Here is a 13,210-nt window from a genome sequence, read left to right on the forward strand (position 1 = left end):
ATTGTACAAACAAGTAAAATAAGACATATATGCTTGTTTGTGTAAAAACCCCTCTTTTTTTTTTTAATATGAATACAGAGAATTCTAGTCCTTCAGTCTATATTACACTCATGCTGCAAATAGGCTGGTTATCTCCCTTTAGTTTATGCAGTCTACTAGAAATAGAAGATTGATGTGGAAAATATGAAAATTGTCAACTTCGGTAAATCTGAGCACAGTAGCCAGTATTTCTATGATAGTTAAGAAATTACTCTAATAACGCATTCTGGAGCTTTTTAATGCTAATGATGAAAGACAAGCATTTAGATGGCATCTCATGATGGATGTTATTTGAGCAATGCTTGCAGCAGGCTTCAAATTGGTAAGGAGTTAATGTCCTGTTGCCTAAGACAGAAAAATGTGATCTGTTACTGTAGGTGTATCATGAGTTAAAGAATGACTTCACAGCAGTATTCAAAAAAGGCAAATGTGCTTGCTAAAAAACCCCTACAATTATTTTATTAAGAGTTGAGTTAAACTCAAGAGAGAGTGTTGTAAGGTTCGGTATCATTCTGAAGAACCTGTCAGGAAAAGGAGACAAAGTTTAATCCCAAGGAACTATGACAGTACTGTTTCAAGCTCTTTAGGTTTTTACCTAGCTGTGTGCTGACCCTTAACAAGCAGCCTTAACAAGCAGAGAGGTTGGCTGGCGAAGTACGATCATCTCAACACCACAGACTGCCTCTCTTTCTCCTCCTTATTATTTTCTTTCTTTCTTTCTTTTTTTTTTTTTTTTTTTTGGAAGACTATCGCATTTATGTAATCGTCCTCTTATTAGGGAGATTCTGCTGAACTGCTGACAATGATGTACAGTAGTGCTTCGCTGGCATGACGTTTGGGGAAAACGATTCTGCTGCACCACCACACAAAACCAATTAGAGAACTATTTTCTGCGACAGGTCAGGAATTTACATTGTTTCTCATAGAAAGATGTGCTTTTTAATTTCTTTATTAAGATGACATTCATGTCCCTTGCGACTTTTAGGGATGACAATCATTTGCTCATCACATGGGAAAGTACAATCAGTGAAATCGCATTACCGGTACGGGGCAACGCCAGAAACTCCAAGCATCGTTCTGCATTTTCCAAATGAACTAGTTTGAGAACCAATAATTAGAACAATATATATTGATAGAATTTTTTGACAAGACCTTTAGACATCCACCAGGGGAGCAACGTAATGATAGTCTATGTACAGCAGACTACGCTATGTTTGCCAAAAATACAAATATCATCTTGTCAAATCAGTAAGACATATAGAAATCCTGTACGTCTTTGAATCAGGACAGGAGGTACTGAATAGCTTTGGCTTCTTCTTTGATTTGTGGGTGACAAATTGTTTTTCCTTAGCGAAGTCTTGATGGTCAGTATTTTTATACTGGAAAAAGAGAACTGAAAGTGTTATCTCTGATATTACAAATTCACAAAATCAAAGATTTCCCTGTGTAGTGCAAAAATGATATTCAGAAATCACTCCATTTATCTCAGACTCTATCAAGGAAAGCTTCCTCAAAATACCTAATCACAGGGAGATAAGTTGAAATGTAATTTTGTTTAACATGCAAATAGAAATTCATTAAACTAAATTACACTTATAGATTGCTTAAACACACATATCTCTAAATATAGTCTTACATAAAATAAGAAAGAGGTGAAAGAGAATAAATATTTGATTAAACACATTAAGGATTCTTAAGTACAACTGTATCTGGTTTTATGAATATACTAAGGTAGTCTCAGAATTATAATTACTGATCTGCATTCATAAGATGCCACAACTGTATATAGTGTGAATATACATCAACAACCAAAAAAGCTGTATTTCAACAAAAGTTGGTCTTGTACTATTTCAAAATCACTTTTAAGGCGGAAAAAGATCTGAGCATACCACTTCCCAAATAAAAAGCATTGAATGAATACCCCCCCATTCAATAGCAGTAAAAATCCTCTTTCAAAGGAAAAAAACCCCACAGATTTGGTAAGCAGAAGAAAAATGTCATTAATTAAACATACAGCTTGCAATTTAATTGACTTTTGAAGAAAAATATTATGATTACTGCAAAATATTACTTACATGGAAATATAAAGCTAATGATATTGCCATAAAATAACAAAGCAATCTTTATACTTTACACTTTACATCTTTATTTGAAACTCCCTAAAAATACAGGAATAGCTAAAAATGAGAAAGACTTAACTCTGAAGTTGATCATTTGAACACGAATAGCAGCATGTAAAGGGGCAAAAGATCCATTACATCCACCTGCAGTAATAAGAGTTTGCCTTTTTCTGAGCAGAGGGATATATTGAATTTTAAGTTTATTTTAGTAAAATGTACATATCTGTGCATGTATATATATATGCCAATTTATATATTTAAGTTTCATTCAAGATTCCAGTTTCATTCTATGTTTTTCTTCCACAGCTGTCTACGTGAACTCACTCAAATGTTTGTATTCAAGCTAGCGTAGTAATACAGCTATAAATACAGAAAGCAGCAAGGTTATATCATACTTTATTATATTTTTATTTTCAGCAAGCATGATCAGAGTAAAAGGCTGGCAATGGGAAGTTTCTGTGTTCCAGTCCTGATTGTATCACTGAGTCAATGTGTCATTCATTCCCTTGTGTTCCTGTCAACCAGTTGTAAAATGTGTGAGAACATATTCGGCACTTTTTTTCTTAAGTGTTTTCTAAATTTAATCTGATATTTTTCTGTGCAGTGTCAAGATGATGTTAGTTCTCTCTTCTTCAGGGGAAAAAAAACTAATACACAATTAAATGTGCTGGTAAAATCTATGTTTATATACTACATGCCTACAAATTCTGTCAGTATGCATATATACCTACAGCTGTATGTAAATCCACATGCGTATAATGCTATGCTGTGGATACTTATTATGCATACAATGCCTGTGAATTTAAGAAATTTTTATCGCCTGTGTTACACAAAAATGTTTTTTGGTTAAGGAAGATTCTAAACTAAACATTTGAATTAGTATTTAACTTCACCGATGGAAAAAAATCAAGAGAACTACTAAAATATTTCTCACCAGCAATATGTACAGTGAAAATATCTCCAAGTTTCTTTTGCTGATCCAGTAAGAATTTGTAAGCATCTTTTCTAAAAATCAAAGCCTTCCCCAAGTATGGAATCCAGCCATTTATTAGTGGGGGCTCTCCAGTCTTCCTGTTAAAAACAGAAAAAAAAAATTCAGAAATTAACTTTGGCAGGAGAACAACTCATCTTTTTATCTATTTATATACTTAGACTCACCATCTACACATATAATTCTTGCAATATATAATATGTGGTACGGAAAGTTGCTCAGATATGACTGCAGGTTAAATCTAATCACACCTCTGAGCACAGAAGGCTCTGTGTGGTGATTAGGAAAAATAAGTGAAAGAAATTGAGATGCATTTAACTACAGGTTGTCCAGTTATTAACATCAAGTTACGAACACAGAAAAATGACATTCAGTAGAAAATTCCCCAGTAAAGAGCCCTCTCATTTTCAATATTTGGCATGTCAGAGGAAGACGTATTGGAAGGCAATTATGACAGATTTAGGTAAATAGGACGCTGACATACCACACAAAACATCTAGCCTAACAAATAACGTTTTAAGAATTCCAGTTTACCAGCACACAGAACAGCCACCGTTCTAACTAAATGTCTTTAAAAACTATAATAATAATAAAGGCCAAACATTTACCATAATAAACCTTGGTCTCTGTATATTTATAGTCTCCTAAGCCAGAAACGTGCACGAACAGTTTAACATTATATTCTAGATAACGATATTTGCTTCCCAGTCTAAAAAAGCAGCTGTGGTGTTAGTTATGCTTATGGAACAGCACAAAATACAGTTTAAGATTCTAACACGTTACATTTTTCTTTAAAAAGAAAAAAAAAGATTCCCACACTGTCCTACTCCTGACTGCAAGTACGTGTCTTTCCTTCATGCTGGTCTTCAGTTGCTCAAATCTGATTTACAACAAAGAAACATAAAGCGTGCTTGCTCTGGAAAGGATTAAAACAAATATTCACAAACAACTCTGCTGCTACATCCCATCTGTGAAGGTGACTTATACTACATGCAGAACAACCCATTCTGATTAAACACAAGATATTTACTAGCCTGGATCTAATCAAAGATCAAGGGATCACAAGCTTTACTACGATCATACACAGCATGTATTTTTATGTAGCTAGATTAACCCTATCACAGCCACATTCTCCCTTGAACTGCAGCAACAGAAATGAAAAAAATAAGAAAGGCAAACATGGTATGTTGCATTTAATTTTTTAATTTTCCTAATTAAAACTTTCTGAGCAGAAAATTATGAGCCAACTTTAAAAAGTTGCTATAGATTTAATTTAGAGATAAACAGACGTGGCTAAGCCAAGCTGCACATCTTGGTCTCTTTCTGAGTCTTTCTGAGTCAGTTTAACTCTGACTATTAAGTACAAACGTTAGTTTTCAAGAACATCCTTTTGTCCTCTAGAAAAATAGTAAACCCTCTGGTCCAAAGCCAACAATTCCATAGCTGATATGTTTGTCCTGGCATTTTCATTTCATTGGGTTTGTTTATTTTCTGGTGATTATTTTTTTTATTGTGGAGTAGGTGGAGCCCCTTTTCTTCCCATACCACCCATAAAACAGTGCATTTTCCATTCTCTAGCAGTCAAACAACAACACTTTTTACTCAAGTCGTCCAGAAAACTTTGTAGTGGTTAATTCTGTCTTAACTGAATACAAGAAAAGAACTAATCTGAGATTACATGAGAGGGATCGCCAGCCCTGGAAGCATAACAGCCCACTCGATACCCTCAATTATCCCCTTCAAGCCCATAAAGAATGTGGAAGATCCACCCATCTTCCCCCTCCATCCCCCACCCCCAACTATTAAGTCCCAAGATCGTCCGCCTTTCACTTCCCGGGCTGGACACTACGCCCCATAAGTAGCATCCTGACAAATATTTAGATCGGCTTTTTGTCATCTTCTAATTGAATGCATCTAATTTCACCCTCCACATTCTGTCATTCGGTCAGAAGCTGTATTCTTCACAAGCTCTCCGCCGGGTAAAAAAGAGGCAGCTCAGAAATCCAGGGGAAAATTAACTTAATGCTCCAAGTCTGCGGGATCACATCAGGGAGACATTTTGCTATCACAAAGACGTGAGGGTCATCGTTCGCTTCAGACATGTTTAGCTCAGCAGCAATAAGCTTAACACTGTTAAACACCATGTCAAGGCTACACGGCTTTCAGAGGAAAATATAACACCAGTTCAACTTACGAACCACAGCAGACTGATAACAGAAATGTGTCTTCATTTCTAGCTTTACTTCTCTTTGGAAGATGGAGGTCATCTTCATGATTTATCGATGTCTGCCTTCACACAGCAAAGAGAAAAGCACTGCGTATATTTTAGTGCCTCCCAAAATAAAACGGTTCGCTGCACAAACTTTTAAGCACTGCAGTTCAGCTGACCCCAGCTTCCTTCAGGACTTCCACCTGCATCCCGGGTACCTCCAGAAGTTCCTATTGCCTTCAGATGCTACGTGGAACCATTAACAAAGCTCATAGAAACTTTTACAGGTTAATTTATTTGTTGGCAATCTAACTTCAGAATCACACTTCACAGCTGTTGTAAAATTTTCATTATTTTAAGTTAATTTTTTCTCATTATATAATGTATATTTTTGTACAAAATGTAAAATATAGTTACGAAATATAAAAAAGCAATATGAAGTGTTTTGATTGTCATTTAAGACTGCAAATTTTTTAACTAAAGCATTCAGAACACCTTATCAGATTATGTTTTATTGACTCCTAGTTAACTGCTTAAATTCTAATTCACTTAACACACCTTGCAATATTCCCAGGTCTTTATACTCCACATTCTCATGTTTTTTACAGATTGGACTGGTTTTGCTTATGTACAGGATTATCTTTACTTATCTGAGAAGCTTCTCTGAAGTCAGTAAGACTCAACGGACAAACTTCTCACATATGTGAGTGAATTTTACTAATAAAGCATCAGCAACATGTCCAGTGCAATCTATAAGTAGACAGATCAGTTACAAAGTGGAGGGAAAGGAACTCAGTTGCATCATCTATCATTTCTAAATGGATAATTTCAAATGGCATTATGCAAAAATCAGCCGGCTACAAATACAGAGCGTAAATAGAATGAACAGATTTTGATAACTGTAATTTCTATTTGCTTTCACACGGAAAAGATACGTCCTTGTTAGCAAGCAATAAAATTGAAATGTCTACTTGATCAAAGAAGGAAAGTTTTGTAGTTTATTTGCAGTTTCTTTAAAGGTGATTTTCCAGCTCACCCAGAACACAGAAGTTACTGACTCGGGTGTGATTATTTAGCTACTGAGATAAGGCAGTGTTTAAAAATGTGGATGTTGTATCTGTCTGACTTATGCTAAAGAGCAGTGATGCAATAAAGCAGGAATAAAATTGGCCAGAACACAAATAATGTAAAAAATAGAACAAAAATACATATTTTTTAAATTCAACATCTCTAAATATTGTTTTCAATTAGTGAAAGGGAATTATTTAGGAAAACCAAATAAGATAATTTGTTAAGCTTCCTGAACACCAATATTTTTTTTAATATACCCTAAGAAAATCACTAAAGATTTACAAGCAAATAGACTTTGTCAACATTATCTCTCATAGAAATATTGTTGCATTATAAAATCACACAAAAGTATTCTTTTTCTGGTTACTCCACTTCAGCTTCTCTGCTGTGTCAGGAATAGGATCACTGTAAATGAGAGAAGAATGCTTCTCATTTCACTGGTTATTTGTATTCCAAAAGAGCAGATGCCTTCCAAATTATGCAAAAATCCACAGTGCATCTTGTACTATAGCAGATGAACAGGTTAATTTTTCTCTTTGCACATAATAAATCATAAGTGCTTTAACACCCATAGTCGCATTTCATGAACATAAACCTTCTGTTTAATAATGTCTGTTTACAACTAGAATCAGACATACAGTAATCTCTTGCCTGGGATAAACATTAATCCAGATCTGTCTAGAAAAATTATACAATTCATTACCATAAGTAATCTCTATTGTGCCCTGTGCTTAACCTTCATCTTTTTTCCTGTCCTATAATCTTGCAAATCCACCAGTGGTGTATGATTGGCATCTGGTGTTAACCCAGCCTTCACTGCTCACAGCACAGTTGAAAAAGCCCTACATGAACACGTCACTCTGCAGGGTACCGCTGGTTCAGCTGACTGCTTCTCAGTAACTTTCACCAAAGGGTGAACAAAACAGCAAGCCAGGGATAAAAAGGTTTAACAATACTATTTGCTAACAAGAAGTCATTTTCACTTTCCAAGTCATTGTCACCATCCACAAAATAATTAAAGTTATTGGTCTCATTTTCTGATAGCATCTCTGGTTAAATGATCACGCACCATATCCAAACTGGAACACACCGTGCTGGGGGACTTTAAGGAATGGAAATGGATGGCTACAGAAGTAGAACAAAAGCTATTATGAACATGTCAAAGCAGTTTGAGATTATTCACAGGCTCGATCACAATATTTAAGCAACAAGACATGACAGACAGTGTCTTTCCAGGGGCTTATGAACACTCTTAACTGCGAGGAAAAGAATGAGGCCAAAGGCTTCAACCCCAAGAAAGGTAATCCCCAGAAATGTGGTGTCTGCAGTGTCTTCTTGTATTATGAAAGAGAGAACACAGGAAACTTAAGACAGGAGGAAGCCAGTAAGTCTATCCTAATTTTTTTTTAATTTAGCAGTTACAGTTTCTCTCCGAGACCTGCTCATAGCATTAGGTGCTACGTATCTACAAAGACAGGAAAAAATCTTATCTTCCAAGTATTTGTCCACAACACAATTTTTTTGGTACAAAATTATTCATGCCTTAAATATCCTCTATAGATTACCTGCCTCAGAGACCTCCTGGAACTGTAAATTTTCCAGGTTGAATACATGCAGTGTGAGAAAGTATTCCCTGCAGAACAAGACACATGAGAGCTTTAGCCATATACAGCATTTTGCCTTGAATTCTCAGCTTAAACACTTCCTACAGGGGTAAGGGACAGATGCTGTTCCTATCTGATCACTATTTGGAGGCTTGTGTGGAGTAAATGGATGCATCAGACCAAGTCTTGACACAGAGATGCAGATACGGATTGACTCAGCGAAGAAGAAATAAGAGCCCTCGGACGGAAAAAACCTCACACTGCTGCTGCCCATACTTTTGCTCAGGTAAAGGGATTTCACACTGCAGTACTGAGAGCCTCCCCTTTTTCATTAGGATAAAGGAAAAAACTCAGGAAAGAGTATCAAATATACTTCTGAGCACACCAAGTTTATCTGCACTCCCCAAAAGAGCAATATAGCAAAGACAGACTCTAGTGGTGATGTGAGACAAACTGGGAGAAATGCTGATGAAAACAAACCAGCCAACCAGTGAATATTTACAATGATTTTTTTCCCCACAGAAGAGTGCAATCCTTTTGTTGAAAGTTTCTCATGTCAAGAACTTCTAGTATTTTAATAATTTTTTTTTCTGTAAAAGCATACAAGCTTTTTATTACTAAGAACTCTAACTTCTGTTGCAATTGGTTCATTGCAGGAGCCTTTCTTCCACCCTCTATTCTAGTAATTTCATATTGGTCATCCCCAAATACATAAAAAAAATACCAGTACTCAACAACTCATTCAGTAGCTCTGAAATATTGCTATCTAGGAAATCATATTCTTTTGCCATTTTTTAGGCTACATTATTTCAACAACTGTAGGTTGACATTGTATATACCACCTCTACTACTACATTTCAAATCTGTTTACCAGGCAATTCACAAATTCAACCACTACCTGTACTAAATGTTTGGGATATTGCCTAGAAAGCCAAAAGGGAGGTAAATACCACTGTAGAAAAGTCATCTGAACAGTTTAAAAATGAAAACCCAACGAAAAAAGCCCTTTCGGGTCAGATTTTATCAGAAACTGAAAATTCCCAGAAAGGCCCTACAGAAAATGTAATGTAAGGTTTAATAACAGCCAAGATAGGAATCACAGAGAAGTGAAGACCTAGTCAGTATGACAATAATTCAGCGATATTAAAAATTAAAATAAATTCAGTGCTTGTGGCCCCTTCCTTGAAATCCTAGTTAGTTTCTACTCTGGGTGAAGTTCACACAGAACACAACTACTCAAAACTTTCCCTGACCAAGCCCAAGGTGATTCTACTACATTTTACATTTGAGATCACTTGCACAGTTCAGGGCTTTTCCTTTCTTAATTCTGCTTCAATGAAAGAAAAATAAGTCAGGGAGGGATAAGAGTTTACTTATTCCATGCCCTCTATTCCAGACAGGGTGCCGTGCACCGATATTTTCCCTCATATTTGCCTATGCAGTTTTTGAAGATACTCGTCTTGAAGAGTCTCTACAGTCTCCTCAAGCAATATATCCTTATTATCAGAAAGTTTCTCCTTACATCTAAGCTTTATCTTCCTGTTGTACCTCAAGCCCAGTACTTCTCATTCTGCCTACAAAGGAGAAGAGAATAAAAGATTCCCTTCACTTCTGCAGGAGCACTTTATGTATTTAAAAGTACTTAGCATGTTCTCCCTTAGTCTTCTTTAGGTTAAAATAACTTAAATGTCTTATAGTATTTCCTCATAACTGTTTTCTAGACCTCTATGCATTCGTGTCATTCCCCCTCTTGATTTTGTAAAGTTCATGTGCACTTTTCCCTACAGCACTGTCCTGTTCTAAGCACAGAAGAGCTATTACCTCTTCCATCTGGAGGGTGACGCACCCGTCTTTGCCTCTTAGCACTACCTCGGCTTTCTGTGCAAAATCACCACTGTATTGATAAAAACCCAGCTGAAGAACCATTACAGCCCTCTGCCTTTTCCCAGAGAAAAGATTGTGGTCCTCTCCAGATGCTGTTGATTAGTCCTCTGTGTTTTCCAGTTTTTTTTTTGGAATGCTAATGCCTCCTTTGCAGGCTTGCAGTCTTTTGGTATTATCCACAAACACAAACACTATTTTTTCCTGTATGCATGTAAGAAGGATGGGATTAGAGTATGAGGTCCACCAGTACAACCCCTGTCAGGAACATATTTATGCTGCACATTAACTGACCTCACCTAAGAGAACCTAACGACTCTCACCTAATATCCATCTCTTCCATAAGCCATTTCTTCCCTTTAATACACTGCCTTGCTGCAACACATGTTAAAACTGTATGCAGTAAGTAGCTCATAGTAGGAAATTATATTAACCGTCTGGCCTAGAAATGACAAGTGAAGTGTGGATAAGAATGTCAGCACTCTCCACGGAAATATATTCAAACAGGCAGAAATCATTCCTTACGTAATAAAGAGCAAACAAATAAATTCAGGATATTTCAGAAACAGTGGTGGGATACCATCATGTCTAAAAATCCTGGTAACAAGGAAAGAGAGGAGAATGTTAGATGGAAAGATATTGTATCTTACGTGTGTAGGAACTATATTTGCTTTGTGCATATAGTATACACTTTCAGAAGTAAAAAGAAAAGTAAAACCAAACATTACTTCCTATAAAAATATACCAAATAATGCAGAATGTTCATTAGAACAAAAAGGGTAATGAAAATATACCCTTAATTTCACATAACTGAGCTGTCCAGAAGTTTCATATCTTGATTAAGCCAGATAGCTCTTAAATTCTTTACAATCACTAGACAGAAAAGGCTTTCTGGAAGTACTGATCTCCATTAGCAACACAGATAGGTTTGAGTTGCTCACTTAGGAAGCAAAGAGACGATGACACCCCTGCATTTCCCTAATTATGTCATGTCTCTCCCAAAATTTGTTTTTTTTTATTTCAGTTTTCCTGGCTTGCTAATTTGTAAACTTTTTTCTCCTCTTCATGATCCCTCTGCATACTCCCACCCTATTTGCCGATCCCTCTCCAGGTGCCCTCGTGGACATGCCACCACCATTCAGTCCCTTTGCTCATCAACCGCTAACTTCCTTTTCAAACCAACCTTCTCTTCAGATCTGGGGAGCCTCTGCTACCATCTCCTGCAATATATTCTTAGTCCAAATATTGCCTTCTTGCTTTCACTACCAGCCCATCCTCAATCAAATCTCTTCTTGAATCCTGACCACCACTGCAACAACTGTGGACCACATATGTGATGCATCCGCACAGAGAATGTGTAAGGCTGTTGGTGAGTCTTGTCCATCCTCACCATGCTCTCCTGTCTGCCTATACACATCTGTTATCCCTGTCTTAGATGGAGATAGGAACAGCCTTTCTACAGCATACATTTACACTATAAACTGTGAAGCTGATCATTCATGAGATCAACTAGTTTCAATAAAATCACTCCCTCTATTTCCTCTTCCAGCAAATATTAGCCATTTTCACAAAGCAAGGACAACTCATTCAGAATGCACATATGTGTGCATGTACAGGCATTTATGAACACAGATTATGTGTATATAAGCATCTTTATTTCTATATGCACACACATATGCATATATGCAAACAGTTAACTTCACCACAGGAAAAATTTAGTTTTCTTGCATTTTTAACACAAACATTTAGTTTTATTGCAATATTTAGTTTTATTGCAGTAAACTTCTGATGTGATAATCATGGTGGTATTGTATTAATACCATTCTTTTGACCCAAGTGCACTATATGCCCTTACAGGCCAAGAAGAGAACAGTGCAGAAAACTGTTCTCTAGCTCACTGTGTCTACCACATGCATGATTTTCAAATACCAGCAGCCCACCCCTGATTTATTGAGGTAATTAACTAGAGAAACAGTGCCACTTACTCTGTCTTAAAATCTGCACACACATAGCTTTAGATGAATAAAAAATTTTGCATTTTATCTTTAAAAAAGGATGCAACACAGCTATGAAGTTTTTAATTAACAATTTCATGACTCCCACAGTTATGGCCATGCATTCCCAAGTAGAAGCATGCAGAAGCACATGGCTATCTGCAAGCACTTTCCTTCCTCTCTCCCGAGAGCTTCAGATGTCTGACATTTCATGAATCTTATTATAGAATTATCAGTCAGGACATACATGTTTTGGTCAAAAATGTACTGAAAAATTTGAAAGTATAGTATGAACAGTTGAATAAATATAAAAATAACCCAGGTACCCTTCTTAGTCTACTTATTTGTAAATACAACTCAAAGTTGAAATGATATACTGGAAAAACTAACTAATCCTGTCACTAATGCATATATCACAGTAGACCTGTAACTGGATACTGTACTTAGGTGAATGTTTAAAAAGTCTTAGTTTTTCTAAGATGAGTGTAGTATTAGTAAATCTTCTTCCCTTTTAAAGTATTGTACATATTTGCTTCCTAGATCTTTGTTTTCTCTTTTCCCCCCCGTGCTGCAAATCTATTGTACATGTTAAGAGAAAAAGACTTGTAACTGGACTCTTCACTACACATCCACAACCATTCTCCCCTCCTTCATCTTCTGCCACCAGCCTAGACTAACATCTCAGTTTTTCCATCTGAACTAATTTCACTTCTTTCAGCAAAGACTATAGAGGAATTATTTCAGCAGAAACCATGTTGCAACATGCACTCTTCCTATTTTGCTCCTCACTAGTTGGAACAAGTCTCCTTTTCTTCCCTCTTCCTAGACGTGCCTGTGTGTTCTTTGCTTCTATCTCTCCTCTTCTTTGAAAACTTCACTCCTTTTCACTTGCAACCTTTCCTTCCTTCTGCTCTTCCCCTGAGCTCTGGCTCTGTCCCTTCCTGTAATAACACACAGTTTCAAGTCAGATTTTCTCATAGTTCATAGCTGGATAAATCCTGTCCCTGCCTTAACAAGGTGACATAATTAGGGATCAATGAACATGATTACTTCCAAATTTATTCTCCTAGGGCTAGATAGTGACACTTTTCACATTACCGTGCAGCACCCTTCTATAATTCAAGCTACACACTGTGTAACAGCAACACCATGGAGTACGTAGTCTGAAGTAAGTGGTTATGAAGTGCAGACTTCTACTGAGTATTTCTGGGTGACACTAGCTGGAAACTAGACCTCTCATTAGGAGGGAAACTCTGAAATATCTTAAACCATTTTTATTTTTAAAGATGATTTAAAAAAAA

At 36.4% G+C, this 13,210-nt stretch overlaps 1 protein-coding gene across 1 annotated transcript in view; it reads right to left on the minus strand.

Moving 5' to 3' along the window:
• The window catches only part of CYP7B1 (cytochrome P450 family 7 subfamily B member 1), a 133,084-nt gene that overhangs the window by 21,023 nt on the left and 98,851 nt on the right, over positions 1 to 13,210 (minus strand). The window contains exon 2 of the mRNA XM_069854185.1: positions 3,094 to 3,230. Within this exon, the coding sequence (XP_069710286.1) occupies positions 3,094 to 3,230 (137 nt within the window). The remainder of the gene's footprint in view (positions 1 to 3,093; positions 3,231 to 13,210) is intronic.

This window comes from Phaenicophaeus curvirostris, chromosome 3 (genome assembly GCF_032191515.1).
Source record: "Phaenicophaeus curvirostris isolate KB17595 chromosome 3, BPBGC_Pcur_1.0, whole genome shotgun sequence".
Lineage (NCBI taxonomy): Eukaryota > Metazoa > Chordata > Aves > Cuculiformes > Cuculidae > Phaenicophaeus > Phaenicophaeus curvirostris.